This window comes from Bos indicus x Bos taurus, chromosome 21, assembly GCF_003369695.1.
Source record: "Bos indicus x Bos taurus breed Angus x Brahman F1 hybrid chromosome 21, Bos_hybrid_MaternalHap_v2.0, whole genome shotgun sequence".
Classification (NCBI taxonomy): Eukaryota; Metazoa; Chordata; class Mammalia; order Artiodactyla; family Bovidae; genus Bos; species Bos indicus x Bos taurus.
This window is the reverse complement of record NC_040096.1, coordinates 33,789,013-33,812,452: the sequence shown is the minus strand read 5'-3', so window position 1 is coordinate 33,812,452 and position 23,440 is coordinate 33,789,013. Positions and strand designations below refer to the sequence as shown.

General features: G+C 58.3%; 1 protein-coding gene across 1 annotated transcript; it reads left to right on the top strand.

The window, feature by feature from the left end:
• The first annotated feature begins 3,398 nt into the window (after positions 1-3,398).
• CSK (C-terminal Src kinase) lies at positions 3,399-22,066 on the top strand. Its single transcript, XM_027521117.1, has 13 exons — positions 3,399-3,618; positions 17,166-17,245; positions 17,569-17,682; positions 17,787-17,899; positions 18,214-18,433; positions 19,192-19,285; positions 19,495-19,560; positions 19,642-19,741; positions 19,836-19,926; positions 20,378-20,451; positions 20,540-20,735; positions 20,842-20,928; positions 21,179-22,066. Exons 2-13 carry the CDS (start codon positions 17,231-17,233, stop codon positions 21,359-21,361), a joined length of 1,353 nt encoding a protein of 450 aa, XP_027376918.1. The 5' UTR covers positions 3,399-3,618; positions 17,166-17,230; the 3' UTR covers positions 21,362-22,066.
• Positions 22,067-23,440: the final 1,374 nt, after the last annotated feature.

Sequence of the window (23,440 nt, the reverse complement as noted above, 5' to 3'; positions counted from 1 at the left end):
CACCAGCATTTCCCCGTGTTTCAGCTGTACTTGATGATCAGGTCCATTTTCCCCTGGGGCCTCTGCTCTCCCCAAACAGCGCCATCACCAAAACTGCCACGTGGCTGTCCCTTGTCCGCTGGGGCCCAGGCCCATCATCAATGGCCCCACTGTACAAAGCCTCTGCACTGGTCTCTTGACTTTTGCTCAGTCGTGTTACTCCCCTACTTTAAAATCTATCATTGGGTCCACATTGCTCATATAATAAAATCCAAACTCATGTAATAAAACCTCTTCCCTACAACACCCTACCAAATCGGGCCCCTTCCTCTCATACAACCCTCCTCACTGGTCTTGTCACCTTGATCTTCTGGCTGTCCCTTAAGCCGTTGGGCCCTCTGTGTCTCTCCATCATCCCCAAACCACGCTGTCTCCTCCATCAAACATTCATTGCCCTTAAGCCAGTGTCAAATTATCCTGCTTATTTATTGATCCCACCAGGCAAGAACCAAGGTGGTCTCCTCACCCCTTCAACTCCTGCATCCAGAAGGGTGCCAAGCACTTAGTAGGTGCTCAGTAACTATTTGAGTGAGGGAATGAATGAACGAATGCTGTTGAACTTGAAAGTGAACTGGCTCTTCCGCCATAGGATAGCTCTGTGGGGCCTGTGCTCGTGTATGGATTTGCCTCCTGGGCCAGGATTCAGGGAAGTTAACAAATCTATTTCATTTCTGCTCTGAAGAGGTGGAGCCAGGATGCAAATACAAGTTTATTTGACTCCAAAGTTCACACTCAGGCCACAGCAAATCCACGGGAAGAAGTCAAACATGTTTGGCGGAAAGGAAGAGAGACTGGTGACGAAACTGGAATGAGGGATCCTCACAGCCCTTTCCCATTTTGCCAGCTGATTCAATTGGGGGAGGGGAGATGTCAGTCAGGTTGACCCTTCCCAAAGCTTTTGCAGAGCTGTCGAAGTGCTTTCCTTTAGGCTGAGGGGTGGCCCCATCCGGTCCCACTTTATCATTCCATCTTGACCTCAGAGGAAAGAAAGGGAAACCAACCAAATTGAGTGCCCTCCCCACCCCCCACCCCAAGGCCTTTATCTTGCTGAATCTGCACCATCTCTCTCTCTTTTTTTTTTTTTTGCACCATCTCTTGCAAGAGAGGTGCATTTTGAACTTGATCTTATGGAGGAGGAAACTGAGCTCAGAGACATTAAGTAACTAGACCAAGGTCACACAACTAGGAAGTGGTTCAGCTGAGATTTAACTTTACTGTGAGAACCCCAAATCCATGCTTTTTTTCTATTACACCACAGCTGTCTCTAAGACTTACTGGACATCTCAAAGGGCAGTGGTGTGACTACACTTACTTCCCTCCTTGCAGGGCTGGCTTCTTACTGGAAACTGGCCCAGGGGTGCATTGGGTCAGAGGGCCATCCTGTGGTTTGTCCGGGGAGGCACACCCAACTCAGCTCTGCAGTGTCTTCTCAGCTGGCTCTCCCACAAGGCCCTTGACTGTCCCTCTCACTCCCGAATCCCTCACTTCTCTTGAATTTCACCTCCTGTACACCTCCTTTCCCCATCACAGAATGACCTTCTCCTGCGCCCATCCAACCCTCAACCTACCTTCAGGAGCCAGTCCCTAGGAAGTGCCCTGCCTCCCACCTACACTGGAGTCTCTGGTCTCTCCTCCATCCAGACCGCCCCCCCTCACCCCCAACTCTACACTCCCCCCCCCCCCACACACTCACTGTCTGCTCCTGAGCTCAGAGCCCATCACACCCTGTCCTTCATTAACAATAATATATAGGAAGAAATGAAACCTAGCTAAGGGCTGAGTAAGTGCCTGCCACTGCACACTAAGCACTTTAGGCATATTAACTCATTTCCTCCCCATGGAACCTTAAGAAGTTGGTGCTATTACTTTCCCCATTTGGTAAACTAGAGCACAGAGAGGTTAAGTAACTTTCCCAAGGTCACATAGTCACTGACAACTTCCTCATTGCCTCCAGGCTGAAAACAAAGTCCAAGAAAGTCCCATAAGGCCTTTTGGATCTCTGTGCTCTGTGGCTTGAGGGGACCCCATCTCCCACGACTTTAGTGGCTTGAGGGGACCCCATCTCCCACGACTTTACAGGACCTACCCTGCAAACTTGCAGCCATGCTAAGCCATTTACAGTTCCCAGAGCCGTCAGGGGGCTTCCCTGGTGGCTCAGACAGTAAAGAATCTGCCTGCAATGCAGGAGACCTGGGTTCCATCCCTGGGTTGGGAAGATGCCCTGGAGGAGGGCACGGCAACCCCTCTCCAGCATTCTTGCCTGGAGAATCCCCATGGACAGAGGAGTCTGGTGGGCTACACTCCACAGGTCGCGAAGAGTCGACAAGACAGCACAGCGCAGCACAGAGATGTCAAGTGCTTTCACCTCTCCCGACCTTTGCCCATGCTTATTCCTTCTGCCTAAAGTCCCAGCTCTATCAAGTCTCCCCGTTAGCCCTCCCCTCTTTTCTGCTTCCTGTGAGCCTTGTACACCACTCCTTCACTTTTATCAATTATTTCCTAGCGCTTGTCTGTTGGCCTGTCGGCCCTGGGAACTCCTTGACAGCCACCAAGCGGCCCTGCGGGTAGACTCCAGAACAGGGCCTGTCACATTGGCAGCGCCAGGAAATGCTTGTGAACGGATGAATGCTCCTGCGGGTGAGGGCCCCTGTGCACAAACAGATCCGAGCAGAGGGGCCGAGGCCTGGCCTCCGTCGCTCCTACACTGGGGAAGGCTTGGAGGTTGCTCTAAGGCTGGCTGGCCGGACCTCCCTGAGGGACCTTCGGGAGCCTCAACGCGGGCGGGCAGGCGGGGGCAGGGCGTGCGCGCGGACACACCCCCCGCAGTGTCCCCGGCGCCCGGCAGGGGGCGCTGCTCCGTCGGCCCACGCCCCGCCGCGCGCCGGGCCGGCTCCCTCGCGCAGGCGCGGTGCCGCGGGTGGAGGATCCGGGCCGCGCTTCCTCTCGCCAGGCCTGCGAGCTTCCTCCCAGCGGAGCCCAGGGCCAGCCGAGCTTGGCCGCTGCCGCCGTCGCCGCCGCCGCGACCGCCGCCGCCCTCCCGGTCTCGCCCCACCCCGCACCCCGCGCGGAGGTCTTGCTGGGGTGGGGTCCGAGCGGGGCGGTCTCCCGGCCGCGCCGCCGTCGGGGCCACCCCCCCGGCCAGCGGTCCCTCCCGCCCCAGCCAGCCTGTGGCCGCCGGAGCCTCCGGGGCGTGGAACGCGGGGACCTTCTGCGGCGCCCCGAACCAGCGTCCGGGGCCGCCCCGGGCAGCCGGCGCGACGTCCCCGCATCGAGCCTCGGTGGCGGCGTTCGGAAGCGGAACTCTGCCGGGGCTGCGCCGGCTACATTGTTTCCTCCCCCCCGACTCCCTCCCGCCCCCTCTCCCCCGCCTTTCTTCCCTCCCCGACCCGGGCCGCGCGGCCATCCCCCTGCCTCTGTCTGGCCGTCCCTCCTCCCCCTCCTCTCGCACCCAGACCTCTTTGTACCTCACCACCCGGGGACCCCTGCGCCCCTCCCCTCCCCCCTGGCCGCATGGACCGTCCGGCAGGCCGCTGATGCTGCCCGCAGCGAGGTGGCCCGGACCGCAGTGCCCCGAGAGAGGTGAGTGCCTGGCGGGCCGGGAGGGGAGGTGGGCGTCCGGGTGCTTCCCGGAGGGAGGCGGGCGGAGGTCGCTCGTCCCGCTTCTCTTGCAGCTGCCGTGGCGTCCACACCCATCCCCCACCTCCCTTACCCCCCCCTCCTTCCCGGGTTCGAAATCTCCCGGGAGTCCCTGTCAGCCGGACTGGGAGGGGAGCGCACGAGGGAGGTACTGCCTTTCCAGCCCCACAGACTTGTCTCAGGCCACCCCGAGTCTGTCTTCCCCCCACCCGCTTCGTGGGTGCTGGCTGGAGCCTGGAGGGAGGGGGTCAGCATGGACCAGGGCCCTCGGAGAATGGGCGGTTTGCCATTCCCTGCCCCGGGCCTCCCTGCAGGTTCCTCGGCCTGCCTGGTTCTGACCCCTCCCTCATTCCCCCCCGCGGAGGCCCTGCTGTCTCCAGGAAGCCCAGGGCCCAGCCACCTTCCTTGAGCCTCTGCCAGAGGTTGAGCCTGTCACCCTGAGCCTCCCAGAAGACTAGGCCTAAGCCAAGGGACCTCTGACCCTAGGGTGGGGAAACTGGGCAGGGCCTGTGTCTTGTGTGGAGGTGACACTGGGCATTATTAGGACCATGCCCCCACCTGCTGGCAGCCTTGTCAGCCCATTCTCCCAGGCTCCTCAGGGCCCAGGCCAGGTGTCAGGAAGGGGCGTGCCCAGCCATCGGATTCTTGAAGCTTAACTAGGGGTTCCTTTCCCCTCCCTTTCTGTAGACCAGGGAACTGAGGCTTAAAGGGGGAAGTTGCTGTCCCCGGCCTCTGGCAGAGTTAGGTTGTCGGTCCTCTCATTCCCCCCACTCTGCAGGGCTGGACTGCTATGGGCAGAGGGAAACGATACAGGTACCTTTATCCATGAGGGACATAAGCCCCCCAACCTGGCCATGGGACCTTGTGGGATGAGCACGTGCTCCCTTATAGAGGGCTGGAGAGAAGCGAGAGGGCTTCCGGCCTCAGCACTGCCTTGTCTGGGCTCAGGCAGCATCGGCTCTGCCTATGGGGTTTCCCCCTGCTGTCTGAGGCTGGGTCCCACTCATGGGATGTGGCGAGTGCGTGGGGGCACCCGTGGGGTGTACCCCTGCTTCTGAGCTCAAGCAGTCCAGTGGGCTGTCCTGACTCAGCCCTCCTGTACACCTTTGGCTTAGCTAGTGACTAGGATCTGGAGGGAAAGACAAAAACCCTGTAGGGATCACGCTACCGCCTTGGCATCAGAGCATTGTCAGAGTGGGGACATCCAGATGGTCTCTTCCAAGCTCCCCACACCCTAATGGTCCCAGTATCTTTCTTGGTAGGGGCCCCAGCAGGAACAGGGCGAAGGTGAAAGGAGGGAGATTGGGAGTGTGGCAGGATCCTCTTGCTCCTAGAGGTGTGGGGGTCCCCTGGAGGATACAGGGTGGTGTTTGGGGCCCCGGGGGCCACCGGCAGGTTTATCCTGCTCAGGTCTCTGCCCTTGATTGCTGCTGTTTCCGGTTGCCCTGACAGGCACAGTGGAGGGTTCACAAATGTGGTGGGTCTGTGAGGTTCCCCTCACCCAGCCCTAACTTCCTTTCCAACCCGAAGGCCTAGGGCTGAAACCTGACCTGGTTGGATGCCTGTGAGCTGTCAGGGGCAGCCCAGGGTCCCGAGGCCCTCGTAGAAAGGGTCTGGCTTCAGGAAGCGTGTGTGCAGGGATTCACTTTTTCTCTGGCGAGCTTGGTGTCTTCCTCCCTGCTCTTCTGTCTGCGTTGGACCTGGGACTGAGAAGGACCGAGAGAGGGTCTCCAGCATCACTGCTGAGGGTACCAGGCTCCTAGGGGTTGAACCATCCCAGAACAGACAAGAGTTCGGGCAGAGACAGCCCCAGGGCCCACAGTGTGACGTGGCTGCCCCCTGATCGTCCAAGACGGCTGAGGTCCACCTCTTGGCTCCATCTTTGGGCCTTGGCTTCAAAGAAATAACCCAAAGGTGCTTGATCTGCGAAAGAGAAGGTAGGGAAGGACCCTCGTGTGTCTCAGGGGCTGTCCCAAATCAGAAAGGCCATTCCTTGAAATCCCAGACACCAGGACCAGAGCTAGGGGACAGGCAGGTCCCCAGAACGCAAAGCCTGAGTTGCTTATGAGAAAACTAAGTGTGTAGGTATGTAGTGTTGGGGTGCTTAATTTAGAAAGTAACAAAACAGCACTACAGACCATTTAGAGAACGAAAAACTCACCCACTGTTTCTTCCCCAGTGCTGTGGCTGTTAGTATCTTGGAGTTCCCAGCCCATCTTTCGCTGATCTTTTTTTCCTTCGTCGCTGTTGTCATTTGGGTGTGTGTGCCTTCACACCTTTTTTCATTTAATACTGTATCTGGGCATTTTCTCATGTTGCTACACAGTCTGTAACTTTGCCTCTAAAAGGCTACGGAATATTCCGGACGGCTCTGCCATAGCGGCGATACTCCAACCCTGTTCCCAGGTTTGTGCACTGTTGTTGCCCGTCTGTCGCTGCTGTAACTGTTGTTACTACAGGCCCCCATAGCCGCCGAGGGTATTGGAGAGAGTAGGCAACTTGGCACCCAGCCAACAAGTGACTCCAGGCCCAGCTGTGCCATTGAGGCCGGGGTAGAGGGATCTTGGGCAGGTCATCCTTGGAGCCAGATTTCCTTTATATACACAACAGCAATCCCTACTTCAGAGGGTAGTGTGCGGACACTGAACTAACTAACCCAGGGACTGGAAGGTGCCTGGCACAGCCCCTGGCGTCCACTAGATGCTCTGTAAGAAGGGTAGGTGTTGTTGAGAGAGTGCCCACAGCCGGCTGCCTCGGCATGTGCAGAAGACGCCAGGGCCAGGGTTGGCTGATGGCTCACCTAACCGAGGGTGGTCTCTGCCCAGGGAGCCCTTCTGAAACCCTGTGTTCAGAAACTGCTCTGGCCAGTGTCCTGTCGCCCCTCTCTGCCTTCCACCCGCCCCATCACCATGTGGAAGATGGGCTATGGGTTGGTTTCTGGGGCCTGGCCTTACCCCTTCTCCTTCTGTTCTTCCAGCATCAGAGCTGAATGAATGAGGCCTCTTCTCTGAAAGCCTGGCTGCCTCCTGTCCCTCAGCTTCAGCTACTTCCTAGGCTAGCCCCACATTTCCCCTGTAGAGACAGGGACCTACTCCCTAGGAAAACTTGAGTACTGGGCAAGGAACTCCAGGCATCCTGAGCCTCAAGCCAGGGACAGCCATGCCAGCTGCATCCTCCCACCAAGCAGCTGAAGGAGGGAAGAAAGCCGGGGCCAGGGGCCACAGACTCCAGAGCCTCCCAGCTGGGAGCTGAAGAGAACATAGATGGTCCACAGATCACTGGGAAATCTCGGGTGTTGGCAGCCCTCTCTCTGGCAGATGCTGCCCAGGTCTAACCTGAGTGTGTACTGCTGTGACATTACTTGCTTCCTCTTGTTCTGCTTCTGTAGAACGGGGGTGGGGGTGTGCCTTCCTAGCGCCACCCCAGGGACACTAGGAGGAAACCAGTCTCAGATCGGCACCCCCGGGGCCTATGAGACCATAGCCCAGATGACCAGCATGGCTCAGGAACAACGTAGGCAGAGGGCCCTTCCCGAGGTGGCTCCTTCAATGCAGAGGGCTCCCTGGTGCCTGACCTCAGGCTCCGGCCGCCAGACTTTTGCCTTTGGAGTGTCTGCCTCCTGCCTGGTCTTGGCGCAGGGGAAGTGGGCATTACAGCTGCCCTCCTGTCCCACAGCCCGGGCTGGGATGAGGTCACAGGGTGCGGTCCTCTCCACGATGCTGGCCTGGCTGGCGTGAGCACTTTGGGTGTTTCTCAGTGCCCCTGTTTCTTGGTTGGGGACAGGATGGGTGGAGGAGCAGGCCACCCCTCCATCCCAGGCAGGGAGCACCGCCTCCCCTCCTCCTCTCCTCTGGGTCCCTTCATCCAAGGGCTGGAAATAGAATCCGCTAAGTAATGATTAAAGTCAAATTCAGACCTAAAAATAAAGAGCTGGTGAGGAAGAGCTAGTGTGCTCCCTGTGTGGCTTAGGGGAGAAGCAAGCAGGGCAAGGCTGGCTGCAGAGGGCCAAGCCCTTCTTCCCAGGAGAGGCCAGAGCCCGCTGCGGGACCAGGAGTACTCCACTAATTGGGGGAGGGTCCCTGGCTTCAGGCATACCGCAGCCCATACCAGTCAGGGCCATAGTGGCAGAACCAGGGAGAGAAATCCCATTTTTCCCATGGGCAAACTGAGGCCCAGGAGGGCCAAGTGGTTTGTCCACTGACTGTCCAGGAGCTCCCCTTGGCAGGCCCCGGGAAGCTGGGGGCCCCCCTGTGCAGCCCAGCTCACCCTTCTGCCTGCTCAGTTTCTCTTCCTGGTTTTGAGGTCCTGTGATGAACGTGGCTTCTCATCACACACCAGCTCTGAACGCCTCGGTGGGGCTGGGCCTCCAACCGCAGCTTCCCTCCGCCTCCCCCTCCCCTTCCGTGCCCTGGGCCTCCAGACACAAAAGAGAGGCTGCCTGGCGCACCCCCCACCCCCTGCCGGTCTGCTCTCCACATGATTGGAAGCCCTGCCCCGGTGGGTGAAGACCTGGGTGTCACCTGACACCTGCACCCCCTGGCTGCTGCTTCTCAGCCCAACCTCTGCTCCTCACCCAGGCCCGGACATCTGTGGGCCTGGCCTGTGCTGGCCATGCCACAGGGAGAGTGGAGGGGAGAGGGAACCGTCAGAGCCCCCTGCCAACCAGTATAGGAGCCCAGGCTCAGAGAGGAGTCAGCTGGGGGAGGCCTGTGGTTCTAACTTCCTGGCAGGGCTGGGGGGAGCTCAGAAGCTGGGGATCTGCGTAGGCTGGAGCAGCCAGGAGGACTTCCTGGAGGGGCAGGGCCATGAAAATCAAGAAGCATTTGAGAAAGAGGTGGGTGGGGGCAGAGGTCCTTGGCCAGAGCCCTTACTCTCTAGGGCTGCTGACTTCTCTAGCTGCTGTGTGGCCCTGGACAAACTCTTGGCCTGTCTCTGCAAGGCAGGATATGGCACAGATGTAACCCGTGCTTCCCAGAACAGGAGGGCCGGCCGGTCCCCCCTCAGCTGCCCTCCCGCACCTGTCTGTCCAGGACGTCATCGGTCCTGCCCAAGGAGAGGGTGGAGGGTTTGCTGACCAAGTTCAGGCAGGCCTGAACTCAAACCCTCACTCTCCCCCTTGGAAGCTGGGTGATCGTCCTCAGCTGGGTGCCTCCTCTGTCAAGCAGATGAGGGGTTTTCTGAGGGTGAAGTAACGAGGGCAGGCTTGGGTCAGCAGGCTCTCGCTCCGTGCTTTCACTTTTACAGTCCATCCCGTGGGGGAGGGTGTTGGTAGCCCTTCTTCTCCTTCCCCTGGGCAGCATGGCTGTATGTTCTCTGAGACGGGGAGACCAGAGACGGGAATCTGGGGGTCAAAGTTCTAGGCCACTCACCGGCCACTGGGCCACAGTCTCCCCACGTGTAAGGTGACTAGGGTGAGGGACAAGGACAGTCTGGTTTTCAAGGGTTCGTTGGAGACCAGTGCTGAGAGGCCATATGTAAATGTAGTCAAATGAAGATGCAAAGACCACAGGCTGTGCCGAGGGGTGTGGCGGAACTGAGGTCTGGGTTAGGGCCCTGGGGAGCCCTGGAGTCCCCCCCTGCCCAGCGCATGTAGGTAATTAGGCTCCTGAGCGGTAATTAGAAACCTTTCTGGGCCAGGAGTGACAGCCTCCAGCCACAGCAGTGCCTGGGGGAGGAGGCACCCCATTAGGCTTCTCTCCTCCAGCCCCCGCCTCTCCCAAACCGCTAGACGGGATTTCCGGTCCCACTGAGCCACTGGGGGGCAGGAAAAAAGCCTGTGAGTTGCTGTAGTTTGGTTTTTAACATTTTTTAGCCATTCGTCTCACCCCTCCCTTTAGGACTGGGGAGCTGAAGGCTGAGGGAGCCCTGGGGTGGGGGGTGGACCGCACACACCAGAGGCAAAGTGAGTGGGACCCTCCTTCCAGTCCTCTCCTGACCCCCAGGGAGGTTCAGGCCTTTCAGGGGTCTTGTGCCCAGTTCTGCTGCTACCCGGCCCTGAGACATTTTGTGTAGTGGGTATGCTGAGGGCTCTGGGACCACCCGTCCAGCTTAGTGGGAACCAGCCCCTACCTCCACCCTGGTGTGTGGCCAGGGGCATCACAGTGCCGTCAGCCTGGGTGCCCCTTGCAAAACCAGAGGCGGGGCTGATTGTGCAGCTGCCAAACCAGCTCAGCTGCTGGCGTGCCCCGCCCTCCTCAGGTGCTGTCCTTTGCTGGGGTGGGGGGTGGGGGGGTGGAGGGTCGCGCCCAGTCAGAAACAGCGCTGCTTGTGTCTGCCCCATACCTGTCAGCGGCTTCCAAACTGCCTGGGTTCAGAGCCCCTGTAGACCCCACCCCGCGCTTCTTCATTCTCAGCTAACCCTCTGCGTACCACGGTTTGAAATCCGAATCCTGGCCTGATCTAGCACAGTCGCTTCTACCTGAGATCACCTGAGATCCTCCCAGTCCCCTGCTAACACCACCCCCCCAACACTCCGCTTCCCCAGTGGCCCCGCCCCCTGTCTCTCTCGCCTGCTGAGGCATCCCTTGCACACCTGGCCGTCATTGACTGACCACCTGGCAGCTCGGAGATCAGCAGCAGGGCTGGGCACCAGGGAGAGAAGCCGAGTAGCATTCTTGGGGTCCCAAGGGCAGGACCCTCCTGGGCCCTTCCCCTTCCTGGCCATACTGACCCACCACACGTGGGGCTGGGCATACAGGGAGGCTCTTGAAACGATGGCTCGAAGAACGAGAGGGCAAGGTGGACCGGCTTGTTGCCTCCAGCGGGCTGCCCCCGCCCTGCAGCGACTCCAGCCGGGTCCTATGGCTGGACCAGAGTCTCTGGGGACCGTGGCCCCCGAGTCCCCCCCAGGTCTCCTGTGCACTTCCCTTTTCAGTGGGTATTTTTAGCTGGGTGTAAACAGTTACTGAAGGCTCCCACGCCCCACTAGGCAGTGGAGTTTTGGTGAGGGGGGCAGGGCAGGAGCCCCTTGACCTACTCTGGCCCTCAGCACGTGCTTGGCTCTGGGGTCTACAGCTGCCCCAAAGCAGGAAGAGGGCAGTTTCTGGGCTTCGCCCCTCCCTGGCAGCCTGGGCTCCCAAGAAAGCCTGCCTGAGGCTGCGGCCACTGACCTCAGTGCTTGGGCACAATGCCCAGCCTGTTCCCGGGACCCCAGCACAAGGACTGCTGGGAGCAGGGTTTGGGGCAGGAAGTAGGAGTGAAAGCCCCCTGTCCCCCAGCTCTGTGGGGGTGGGGTGGCAGCTGCTGTCCTTTTGGGGTTAAATATAGTCCTGTCGGTTGTGGGACCACAGTGTGGTGCAGCCAGCCTAGCTTCCCCCTGTTGTTTGTTGGTTCCTTCATTCATTCAGTACTCAATCACGGCCCAGCCGCTCTGGGCCTGGCCCCTGCTAGGACGTGAGTCAGCCTGGCTTTACTCCTGCAGGGCTCCCAGGCCAGGGTCGGGGAGGTTCTCACTGGACCGTGAGACGTGAGAGGCTCTGGAGGCCTGGAGCAGCCAGCCACCACAGCCAGGTGACCATGGAAGACTCCTGGCATAAGTCAGTTTCCAGAAGTTGTTTATTTTCTTACTAATCGCAATTTTTGCTTTTTTTCTTGTTTTTTAATTCACTAAGTCATGTCTGACTCTTTTTCGACCCCATGGACTGTAGTCTGCCAGGCTCCTTTGTTCGTGGGATTTAGATTCTCCAGGCAAGAATACTGGAGTGGGTTGCCATTTCCTCCACCAGGGGGTCTTCCCGATCCAGGGGTTGGACCATATCTCTTGTGTTTCCTGTACTGGCAGGTGGATTCTGTACCACTAAGCCACCTGGGAAACTCAGTCATAATTTTTAGGGGGGAGGTAATAGATACATGTATGGATGTGAGAGTTGGACTGTGAAGAAAGCTGAGCGCCGAAGAATTGATGCTTTTGAACTGTGGTGTTGGAGAAGACTCCTGAGAGTCCCTTGGACTGCAAGGAGATCTAACCAGTCCATTCTAAAGGAGATCAGTCCTGGGTGTTCATTGGAAGGACTGATGCTAAAGCTGAAACTCCAATACTTTGGCCACCTCATGTGAAGAGTTGACTCATTGGAAAAGACTCTGATGCTGGGAGGGATTGGGGGCAGGAGGAGAAGGGGACGACAGAGGATGAGATGGCTGGATGGCATCACCGACTCATTGGACATGAGTTTGAATGAACTCCAGGAGTTGGTGATGGACAGGGAGGCCTGGTGTGCTAAGATTCATGGGGTCACAGAGTTGGACACGACTGAGCGACTGAACTGAACTGAACTGAACTGAATAGATACATGGGCTTCCCTTGTGGCTCAGCTGAAAGAATTCACCTGCAATGCGGGAGACCTGGGTTCGATCCCTGGGTTGGGAAGATCCCTTGGAGAAGGGAAAGGCTACCCACTCCAGTGTTCTGGGCTGGAGAATTCCGTGGGCTGTGTAGTCCATGGGGTCTCAAAGAGTCAGACAGGACAGACAAGTGACTTTCACTCACTCAATAGATACATGTTGTTAAGAAAACAAATTAAAGAACAGACAGCAGATATACAATGAAAAGGAAGTTGCCCTGAACTTGATCCTCACTCCTCCTTCCCCCTCCCAGAGATAGATAACCTCTGTTATCAGCTTCTTTTGTCTTTTAGCGATAATCTGTGCATTTCTGAGGTCAGGGATGAATGGTATGTCCTTTGGAAAAATAAGGATTGTAATATACCATGGATGATGTCCTGCACCTTGCTTTTTTTTTTTTCCTCCAGTCTTTGAGTTTTTCAGACCTACCAAAAAGCTAAAATAATAGTATAATAAATACCCATATGTGGGCTTCCCTGGTGGCTCAGATGGAAAAAGAATCTGCCTGCAGTGCAGGAGACGTGGGTTCAGTCCTTGGGTAGGGAAGATCCTCCGGAGGGTGTGACAACACACTCCAGTTTTTTTGCCGGAAGAATCCCATGGACAAAGGAGCCTGGCAGGCTGCAGTCCATGGGGTCGCAGAGAATCGGACACAACTGAAGCGACTTAGCACACACACACAAATACCCATATATACTTCACCCAGATGCACCGGATTTTAACAGTTCGCCACATTTGCGTTACCTCTTCTTTTGTGTACTAGACATATGTATATACTTTGTTTTTTTGCCAATTTGAGTGTGAGTTTGCAGGCATCATACCTTCCTCTTCTAAGTATTTTAGCACAGATCTATTATATAATCACAGTACCATGATCACAGTTAAGAAAATTAACGTTAATTCCATCATATTATCTAACGTTTTCATTTTTCAAGGTTGTCCCCAAGTGACCTTTATAGCTATTTTTTCCCTCTGATCCAGAATCTGATTCAGAATCACTCATTGAGTCTTGCTGTCGTGTGTCTTTTTTTTCTTTTTCAGCTTTATTGAGATATAATTGCTATTTAGTGTTATGTGAATTTGAGTAGTGTACAGTGTGAAGATTTGATACAGATGTATGTTGTGATACGATTACCACAGTAAGGTTACCCCCTAACACACCCCTCCCCTCCCATAGTTACCATTTTGTTGTGTCCTGTTTCTTTGGTGTCCTGCTTAATCCAGAACATCCCCCAGCCTGTGCTTGTTTGTTTTGTCTTTAATGACCTTGACTCAAGGCAGGCCGGATATCTGGGCTCCCTAATTGGAGTCAGGTTAAGCGGCTCTGCGGCCGTGGCACAGAAGATGCCATGCCCTGCTCAGGGCGGGAGGCACTCTGTATGCTCCTCTCCTCATTGGTGCCGCTCCGTTTGATCACTTGGTGAACGAGGCATGGGCCACATCTCGCTGTGCTGGAAGTGGTCTTTCCTCTCTCTGGTTAGTCTGGAGCGTGGTCCCCAGATGCCATGTCACTGTCCTGCACCCCTAGCAACATGTCCTTCATGATCTGAGCTGGTTATTTGCCATTTCTACTTACTCTCTCACGGGGAGGCTTCTGTTTCAACACCTTGAGATCCGTCTTGGCCCTGTCTCAGCTGGCCTTTTTCCCTTTGGGGGATATCTGGTCATTTATTTACTTGGTTCCTTATTAATGGACATAAAGTCTGTCTCCCAGCCTCTTGCTACACCCATCAGTGCCGCAGGGACTGTCCTGCTACGTGTTTTTAGGCACCTGTGTAACCCCAAAGGTTGAGTGGAAGTTCCTTGGGTAGAGAATGGGGAGGGGTGGAGAGGGAATGCCAAGGCAGGGAGGCAGAGTCCTAGGAGCTGCAGGTGATAAAGGGATCTGGCTCACGTGCTGAAGAGCCAGTGAGTCCCAGAAAGCTCAAGGGACTTCCCCAAGGTCACAGAGCAAGTTGGTGACAGAGCAGGAACCAGATTGAGAGCCCATGCCTCCCAGGACACTGTTCCTGCACTTCTTCTGCAAAGCTGCCTGAAACAAGGTTCAGATAACCCTGGCAGGGCCCCTCTGTGCCTGACCAAGGCTGGATCAGAGGCCACGGTTTTTAGCGGCCCCTCCCAGCCGCTGACTCTTGGCCTCTGACCTGGAGGGGGATAGCCCATCTGGACCCTCAGGGCCCTAAGGACAGGGTCGTCCTGGCCTCATGACTTCGCCAGGGAGGAGCCATCAGAGAGTATCTGCAGCTCCCTCCAGCAGGATATCTGTGTGAAGAAAGCAGGCTTCAGAGCAGCCCTGGAAGCTGCAAGGTTGTCACCAATCCATTGTACAGGTGGGAAAACGGAGTCCTGAAGCCATAGCCAGTTGAGCAAGGGGAAGGCTAGCTCACACCTCTCCTTTCCTGATTGTCCTCTCCAAAGCCAGACCCTCGAGGAAGCCCCCCTGACCTCTCTGGGCTCGTCCATCCCCCTGAGCACTGCTCACTTCTCCCTGTTCCCTTGCACTCTCTTCTCTAGGCCAGGGTGGTCCCAGCCTGCCAGCAACTCCATAGACATGTGTGGGCACGTTAGGCAGAGGGCACCAGGCATGGGGGTGGGATGGCCTGCTGGCTCAGGCCTCTGACACCTGTGTGAGGCAGGATGCTCACTGGAGGTGTAGCCTCAGGTAAGGCCACTTGCCTCTTGGCCTAGCTTGGCATCCTCACCTGTAAAATGGGAATAATAATAGCCTTTCTCTCAGTTGTTAAGAGGATTTGATGAGCCATAATGTGTCAAGGACAGCCTGGCACAGAGTAAGTGCTCAGCCAACATGGCCTATTATTATTTTTATTATTATCCTCAAGTCAGTGGGGAGGTGGCGGCTGCGGCAGCTGCAGGCCGGGGAGAGAGTGTTTGCAAACTGACAGCTGAGAGGGTGACTAACGGCGCCTCAGCCTCCGCGCCCTCTGTGGAGGGAGGGGGAGACATGGGGATGCGGAGAGCTGGCAGAACCCCTATGCAGAAGGGCTTGCAGGTTGAGGACCCAGCCAACCACAGAGCGACCCCAATTCAAGTTCCAGACCATCACCCCTAACTAGTGGTGTGCCTTAGGGCAAGTTGTTGCAAGCTCCTGAGCCTCGGTTTCCATTTCTATGAAATGGGGGCACGAGGAGCTCGTGGCTCCCACAGGTGGTTGTCGGGAGCCCGAAGTTGCTTCCTGTACTCATGGTGGCCCCGTCGTGTCAGTGTGTGTGTGTCTAGGGGGATCCGGTCTCCCTGCCCAGACGGCAGAGGCTGCCGCTCTGGCCTCGGGACAGGAAGCACTGTGTGTTCCGGGAGGAAGGGAAGCCCTTCATCCCCAGGCGCAGGAGGTTGATGCCAGACACTTCCAAGTCTGGGGGCTCAATCCACTCCCTCCACAGCCTGCTTGGGGGTGTCCCATCCCGCCTTCGGAGTGCGAGATCCGAAGATCAGAAGGGTTGAGTTTCTCGCCTGTTGTGTACTCGTCAGAGCCTGGTCTGCCTGACCCTTGCCCCAGGAGTGGGGCCTGGAAGCAGTGGTGGTGGTTCCCCTGGCTCCTTCTGGTCGCCCAGACCACACCCCCCCTGCTTAGGCCCCAGGTCCCATGGCCCTCAGAAGCCAAGCTTGTCTCCTCACCTGGAATTTGAAGCCCCACATCCCTGCAGGGTCTGTGCCCCGCGGGCCCAGTACTCACCATCCCCTGCAGCGGACAACGGGGTGCTCAGACCATAGGATCTGTTTCCCACCCTCCCTCACGATGGGCTTCCAGCCTGGGTGCCCCTGCCTTTCCAAGCCCTGCGACCTTCCAGGCTCAGCTCAGCGCTCCCTCCTCCAGGAAGCCCACCTGAGCTCTGCAGTCCTCACTCCCTTCACACCCCTAGGCACTTGCATATAAATGTCTTCTTCCACTGCTCATGAATGTCAGCCAGGCCCCAGACCTTGTCCGTCACATGAATGAGCCTGGGAACAAGGCACATGGAGGCGTTTCTCTTCTGACACACCATAGGCATGGGAGAGCCACTGGCCCTGCCTAAGCCTCAGATTGCTCATCTGTCAGCAAAGAACAGTAGTCCCATCCCTCTGCTTCCTGAGACAGGTACACGGCAGCTCTGGGCTTTGTGTGGGAAGATGATGGTTGCAGAAGGGGTGCTGAGCTGGGGCCGCAGAGAGTGTGTGTGCAGGACGGGGCTGACTTGCTGCTCTGGGGGCATCAGGTTGGCTGGGGTCGCTTTCTTGGGGGAGTCCACTGTATTGAAGTCAACATGTACACCAGAAACTACACCAGTCTCAGGGCACAGCTCGGTGAGTTGCCAGAGCTCAGCTTACCCCCTTGCAGTCAGCTAGCCGTCTCCTCCGAGGTCTCCATCCTGCCCTGGGAATCCCCTGATTCTGAACCTGATTCAGATGGGATCACACGGCGTGTGTGCTTCCTGCCTGGCGTCTTGGTCAGCACGACGCTTGGGCACGCGTCAGTGTTGGTCCATGGTGGCGGTTGGTTCACGGTTGCTGCTGTCCGTTGTTGTGTGAACACACACAGCTTATCTCTCACTCCCGGCGAGCATCTGGGCAGTCCCCAGTGTGCACTTTGTTCAGACCAGGCTCCCGTGCGCTCTCCCAGGCCTGTCTTGGCAACACCTGCCCTGCCATCTCTCGGGTGTGTGCCCGGAAGTGGGGTGGCCAGGCCATGGAGCTGGCTTACATTTGATTTCAGAGATTCTGCCGGGGCAAGTTTCTGTAGGTGACAGAACTGAGAGGCCCACAGAGGACGAGTGACTTTCCCCAAATCCCAAGGACCTCAGTGACCTCAGCCGCCCTCAGTGACCACCCTCAGTGGCCCCTCGCAGACCGCTTAGCTGATATCCCGCCATGGGCTGGCAGGGCAGGTGCTACTCACCCGCTGTGATTTGTGGCCTCTGTCGGTCATTCTGTGGGCTATAAGGCCACAGTGGGCTCAGGGTTGGGGGTCCTCGGCCCTTCTCTCCTGCCCAGTGTCCGCAGCCTGCCAAGAGTGGAAAGGGCAGCCCTTGCCCCAGACCCCAGCTCCAGAAGCCACTGGCATCTGTTCACATTGCTGTGGGGAGGGAGCAGGATCTCAGTGACAGAGGCGCCGTCTCTTCTCACAGCTTCCCCTCAGCCCCCACTTCTCCCCACAGCTCTCATGGTACCAAGTGACAGGTCGGCCTTCCTGTGACACGGGGACGCCAGATCTTCTAGGAAGATGTCAGCAATTCAGGTACTGCGGCGATGGGGGTCTGGTGTGGCGGGGGTCCCCATGGCACCATGGGGTGCCGAGAGGGGAGAGAGTGAGAATGCAGGTCGATGCTCTCCCCTTCTCCCCAGCCCTGGCTCTTAGCAAAGTAGAATTCAGATGCAGGCACTCAAGATGGGAGCCCAGGGGGTGAGACTCAGCTAGCAGGCGCCCAGCGCTCTGTGGAGGAAGGGCGCCTCACCCAGGCTTGTGGAGGCTAGGAGAGAGGCTGTGGCCTTGCAGGCGTGCAGGCAGGTGGGTGGGGGTTGCCCCGGGCTGCACCTGCCCACCTGCTGCCTGCCCTGCAGGCTGCCTGGCCATCCGGTACAGAATGTATTGCCAAGTACAACTTTCACGGCACTGCTGAGCAAGACCTTCCCTTCTGCAAAGGAGATGTGCTCACCATTGTGGCTGTCACCAAGGTAACCAGGGACCTCACACCCCCACCCACCACCCACCTCTGGGTTTTTGCTCCCCTGCAGGGGTGGGTGAGCCTGAGAAAGTGTCTGGGCTCCCCTCTCCCTAGGACCCCAATTGGTACAAAGCCAAGAACAAGGTGGGCCGTGAGGGCATCATCCCAGCCAACTATGTCCAGAAGCGGGAGGGTGTGAAGGCAGGCACCAAGCTCAGCCTCATGCCGTGAGTACCTCCAAGGAGCGATCAGAAGCTCCAGTCTGGGAGGGAGGAGGATGGGAGCCCTGAGTCCCCAGGAAGAGAGTCAGGAAAGCATGAAGGCAAGGGTAAGAGCTGGGATGTCCATGAGGGCCTCTCAAGAGGAAGGGCGTGGGTGCAGACCTCAGAGGGGATGAAGGGTGGGAAGCAGAGGACGAGGGCCTCAGTGCCTGTCTGAGCCACAAACTCTGAGGAGGCACCAGCCAGAGGGAGGGCCTTCAGGACGTGGAACCCAGCACTGCCCTTGGGCTGCCACGACCCCAGGCTTGGCCTCCCTGCAGCTGGTTCCATGGCAAGATCACGCGGGAACAGGCAGAGCGGCTCCTGTGCCCACCAGAGACAGGCCTGTTCCTGGTGCGGGAGAGCACCAACTACCCCGGGGACTACACGCTGTGCGTGAGCTGTGATGGCAAGGTGGAGCATTACCGCATCATGTACCACGCCAGCAAGCTCAGCATCGATGAAGAGGTGTACTTTGAGAACCTCATGCAGCTGGTGGAGGTGAGCGGGGCCCCAGGGCCAGCTGGGTTCCGGCTGCAGCCCCACCGCCACTGGCAGGGTGACCTTGGGCAGGTCCTGCGGCCTCGGCGAGCCTGCCTTTCCCTGCGCCTCTGTAGAGCCCCTGTCGTGTGCCGGGGTTTATCTCTGAGCCCACAGTGCCTCCACGTGGAGATGGCACCCCAGTATGTAGGCCAGGAAACAAAGGTTCAGAGCAGTTAAGGGGCCTGCTGCTGGTCACACTGCTGTGATTTGGAGGTGCCAGGACTAGATCTAAGTCTTCTGATCCCAGAGCTAGCTTCCCTCCAGCCACTCAGAACTGTCTGCCCAACCATGTGTGTATAAGCATGTCTCCTCGAGCTCCACCTTGGTGGCCCCCTTGTCCGGCAGTTCCCAAGGCCGACTCTGCCCCAGGCAGCCTTCAGATGCCTCCTGCACCCACCCTCAGCACTGTCCCCGCTGCTGGCCTGACTTGGGGCAGGGGTCCTCTGCACACCTAGCTAGAGGCTGAGTCAGGGCTGTTGGTGAGGCCAAGTGATAGCAACAGCTGGTGTCCGTCCAGCACCTGGGGTGTGGGGTGGCGTGGGAGACAGGCTGTGTGTCTGGGCCTCCCTAACCCTGCTAGAAAATGGGGAGCCCTCCCTCCCCAAAGCAACTCGACTGGGTGGGACCAGCCTCTGCTGCCCTCTGGTGGTCAGATCAGAGTGGTGCACCGGTGGTGCACAGGGCCCGGTCCTGAGGGGCTGCCCTGCGCCCTGCAGCACTACACCTCAGATGCAGATGGCCTCTGTACTCGCCTCATCAAGCCAAAGGTCATGGAGGGCACCGTGGCCGCCCAGGATGAGTTCTTCCGCAGTGAGTGCCACCCCCACACCCACCCCTCTCTTGCCCACCCGCCTCCTCCCCCACCCAGGCTTCCTGGCACAACCCCCATCCCAGAGGCTCTGGAGACCTCCAGGGAACCCACATGTCATAGTCCAGTCTTCCTCTGCTGCGACCCCTGCTCTGACTTAACCCCCGCTCCCTGACCACCGCCTCCCGCCCCCCTGTCACCTCCCACCCAGGTGGCTGGGCGCTGAACATGAAGGACCTGAAGCTGCTGCAGACCATAGGGAAGGGGGAGTTTGGAGGTGAGCCGGAGAGGGTGGGAGCCCTGGGAGGGGCTGGTGACTGTGGGGAGTCCAGGGAACAAGCCCCAGCTGTCTTCGCAGACGTGATGCTGGGTGACTACCGAGGGAACAAAGTCGCTGTCAAGTGCATTAAGAACGATGCCACTGCACAGGCCTTCCTGGCTGAAGCCTCCGTCATGACGTGAGTTGGGACAGGGGGTGGGTGGGGAGGTCGCCCCGGAGCTGGGAGGTGATGGGTTGGCTTGGCAGGCTCTGACCACCCTGTCCCGCCATAGGCAACTCCGGCATAGCAACCTGGTACAGCTTCTGGGCGTGATCGTAGAGGAGAAGAGTGGGCTGTACATCGTTACCGAGTACATGGCCAAGGTGTGTGCCTGCCCCAAGCCCCCCACCATACCCTTGGGCCCATGCTCCCTCAGTCCCTGCTCTCCAACTGAGCTTTGAAGTCACTGGGGCTTGGCTTTTGTCCTGGCTCATCATTTATTCACTGGAGGTGACCAATGGCATGACCATTCCAGGACCATGGAAAAGCTGTCACCTCACCAAACTTCAGGTCCTCGTCTGTGAAGGGAGGTAGTAACAAAGCTTTCCTCAGAGATTTATGAGAATTAAGAGACAGTGCATGAAAATTGCTGAGTGCAGTGTCCAGCGTGTAGGATCTGATAATCTTTCAGAAGTGATGCCCTGACCTTTCCCCTGCCCCTTCGCTCTCCTCACACCTCCCGTGAGTGTCACCGTTTACCCAGCCCCAAGTACCCTGAGGTCTGGAGGGCAGGTCTAACCTATTCGGCCTGTTGGTCTGTCTGTCCTGCCCCAGGGGAGTCTAGTGGACTACCTGCGGTCTCGGGGTCGGTCGGTGCTTGGCGGAGACTGTCTCCTCAAGTTCTCACTGTGAGTGAAGCAACCTGATTGGGGGTGGGGGGAGCTGCCCTGCTACGGGACCCCTGCCTGAGGGGACGTGTGGGTGGCTCACCCCCAGAGACGTCTGTGAGGCCATGGAATACCTGGAGGGCAACAACTTCGTGCATCGGGATCTGGCTGCCCGCAACGTGCTGGTGTCTGAGGACAATGTGGCCAAGGTCAGCGACTTCGGCCTCACCAAGGAGGCCTCCAGCACCCAGGACACGGGCAAGCTGCCGGTCAAGTGGACAGCCCCCGAGGCCCTAAGAGAGAAGGTGGGCGGGCTTCTCCTCTGGGCCTGAGCAGTGGTGGATGGGGTTCCTGGTCACCCCCACCCCCAGTTCCCAGGATCTGACACCGCCTCTCCCATCCACATGGCAGAAATTCTCCACCAAGTCTGATGTGTGGAGTTTCGGGATCCTTCTCTGGGAAATCTACTCTTTCGGGCGAGTGCCTTATCCAAGAATTGTGAGTGTGGGCACTGGGGCTGAGACTGGGGCTTGGAGAAAGGGGAGGGTGGCAGGGTGGGGGCCCTCACTGGGCCCTGCCTCCCCCATCTGAGGCCTGGAAGCTGCAGACCTGCCCTGGGGTCCTCTCAGGGTGCCCCCGGGACCTGGATCTGAGACAGAACTAGGGGTGTCATGGAGAGGGGTGCTAAGTAGGGGTCCCCTCGGGGTCAGGCCTCGCACCGACTCACACCACCCCCACCTCTGCACAGCCCCTGAAGGACGTCGTCCCGCGGGTGGAGAAGGGCTACAAGATGGATGCCCCCGACGGCTGCCCACCTGCAGTCTACGAGGTCATGAAGAACTGCTGGCACCTGGATGCCGCCACGCGGCCCTCCTTCCTGCAGCTCCGCGAGCAGCTCGAGCGCATCAAGACCCACGAGCTGCACCTGTGACTGCGGCCTCGCCCGGGCCGAGGGCCTGAGGGCCTGCGGGCCTGCAGGGACTGAGCCGGAGAGACTGCGGACCTCGCACCCCCGCTCACTGGGCCCAAACCTGAACTGAGCCCAGCAGGAGGCCGCTGGGCCTCTTTCCTGTCCCAGCCCGTGCGCCCTCTGGCACCCGGAGACCCCGCCTAGGCCTGGCACCTTCTTTCATGGACCCACCTGTGGGGCTTTGGGAGCCCTGCCCTCGGGCCCGGATGGGAGGAGGCTGAAGAGCCGGGGGATAGACGCCCTACCGTGGTCAGGCTCCCCCTGGCCTCCCATCTCTCGCCTTCTTAGAGTTTTATTCCTTTTCTTTTTTTGAGATTTTTTTTTTCCGTGTGTTTATTTTTTATTATTTTTCAAGATAAGGAGAAAGAAAGTACCCAGCAAATGGGCATTTTACAAGAAGTACGAATCTTATTTTCCTGTCCTGCCCACGAGGGTTGGGGAGACCAGGCCCCTCTCTAGGGCCCCATCGCCCCGGCCCTGTTCCCCCCGCCGTGTCCCGTGTCCGTGTCGCCTCGGTCGCCCCGTGTCTGCGCTTGACCATGTTGCAGTGTTTGCATGCGCCCGAGGCAGACGTCTGTCAGGGGCTTGGAGTCCGTGTGCCGCTGCCGCCCACCCACCTGCCTTGTGAGATGGAATCGTAATAAACCACTCCATGAGGACCCCGCTGCCCGGTCTCGGCGCTTCATCCACCGAGCCTGCCTATCCCACCCGGCCCCCCATCCCTGTGCCATCTTGTCCATCCCCCTGTCTCTTGTGAGTGAGGCTGTGCTTGCCCTGTGAGGGGGGCAGGGTGGGGAGCACTGCGGGGAGATGTAGCCACCGCCTTGTGTCAGCTGCACGAGCGAGTGTCCTGTGTCTGCCGTGAAGGAGTTCTCACCACCTGCCTCCCTCAACGTCCTGCTGCCAGGCAGGCCTGGCCCTGGGGCCGTCCTGGGCTTGGGTCCCGCCCGCCGGCATCCCAACTGCCTCTCCTGCTGTGTTGTTCAGGCCCACAGTACAGGGAGGGCTGGAGCATGGATGCGGGAGAAAGCCAGGCCTGATGTGCCAGACATGGGCTCCCCTTGGTAGGAGGCAGGATAAACGTCTCGTGCCGATGAGACGTGACCGCGACGGGGAGGCTCTGAGCTGCTGGCCGTTCTCACAGCTCCCCTGAGACGGGGCATCGCTGACCCCGCCCCATGTGCGCCCAGCCCTGCGGGGCACAGATGGAGAAGGCAGACTGGCCCTGGGTTCTGCAGGGTCAGTGCAGAGCCTCTGAGGGTTCACGTCATTCACTGAGACAGGCAGCTCGTGGAGTGTCCCCTTGTCCTTGGGGCTCTGACCTGTCCTCTCCCAGCCTGCAGGACCTGAAATCCAGGCCGTTCTGACTGTACAGGACGCCTCGGGGCTGCTCCTCAGCCCACTGTGGTCGGGCCCCATCACCTCCCGCAGCTCAGTGCTGCTGCCTCGCCTCCCCCAGTTTGTTTTCTCTGCACACAGCCAGATGCATTTTTTAAAAAGCCAGACCATTCACTCAACAACACACACTTGGATCCCTGCAGTGTGGTGGGACTAGGGTTCAGCAGTGAGCAAAACGGACCCTGTGGAGTTGACAGTTGGGAAGACGATCACATAGACAAACTGAGAGGTGCTGTGGAAGAAACGAGTAGCGTGGGAATCAGACCTTATGTGTAGGTCAGGGAGGGCTTCCCGGAAGAGGCAGCATGTAAGCTGAGATGGGGAAGGATGAGTGAGAGGGTGGGTAGCAGCATTTCAAGAGGGAGGAGCCAGCAGCTTCCCTGCTTCTCAGAGGACACAGGAGAGGAAAACAGTCTGCTGTTGGGGTTAGCTGCAAGGAGGTCACTGGGGACTTTGGCAAGACTGAAGTTTGGTGGGGGTGGAGTCCGGATCACCATCACAGTGGCTAGAGGAGGTGCAAGGACTGCAGGAAGGTAGACAGTCTGTGAAGGAATCCAGCTGTAATGAAGAAAGGATTTTTAAGGCAGTAGAGGCTTAAGCAAATCTGACTGCCAAAGGGAAGGACGTTTACCTCGGGATCGT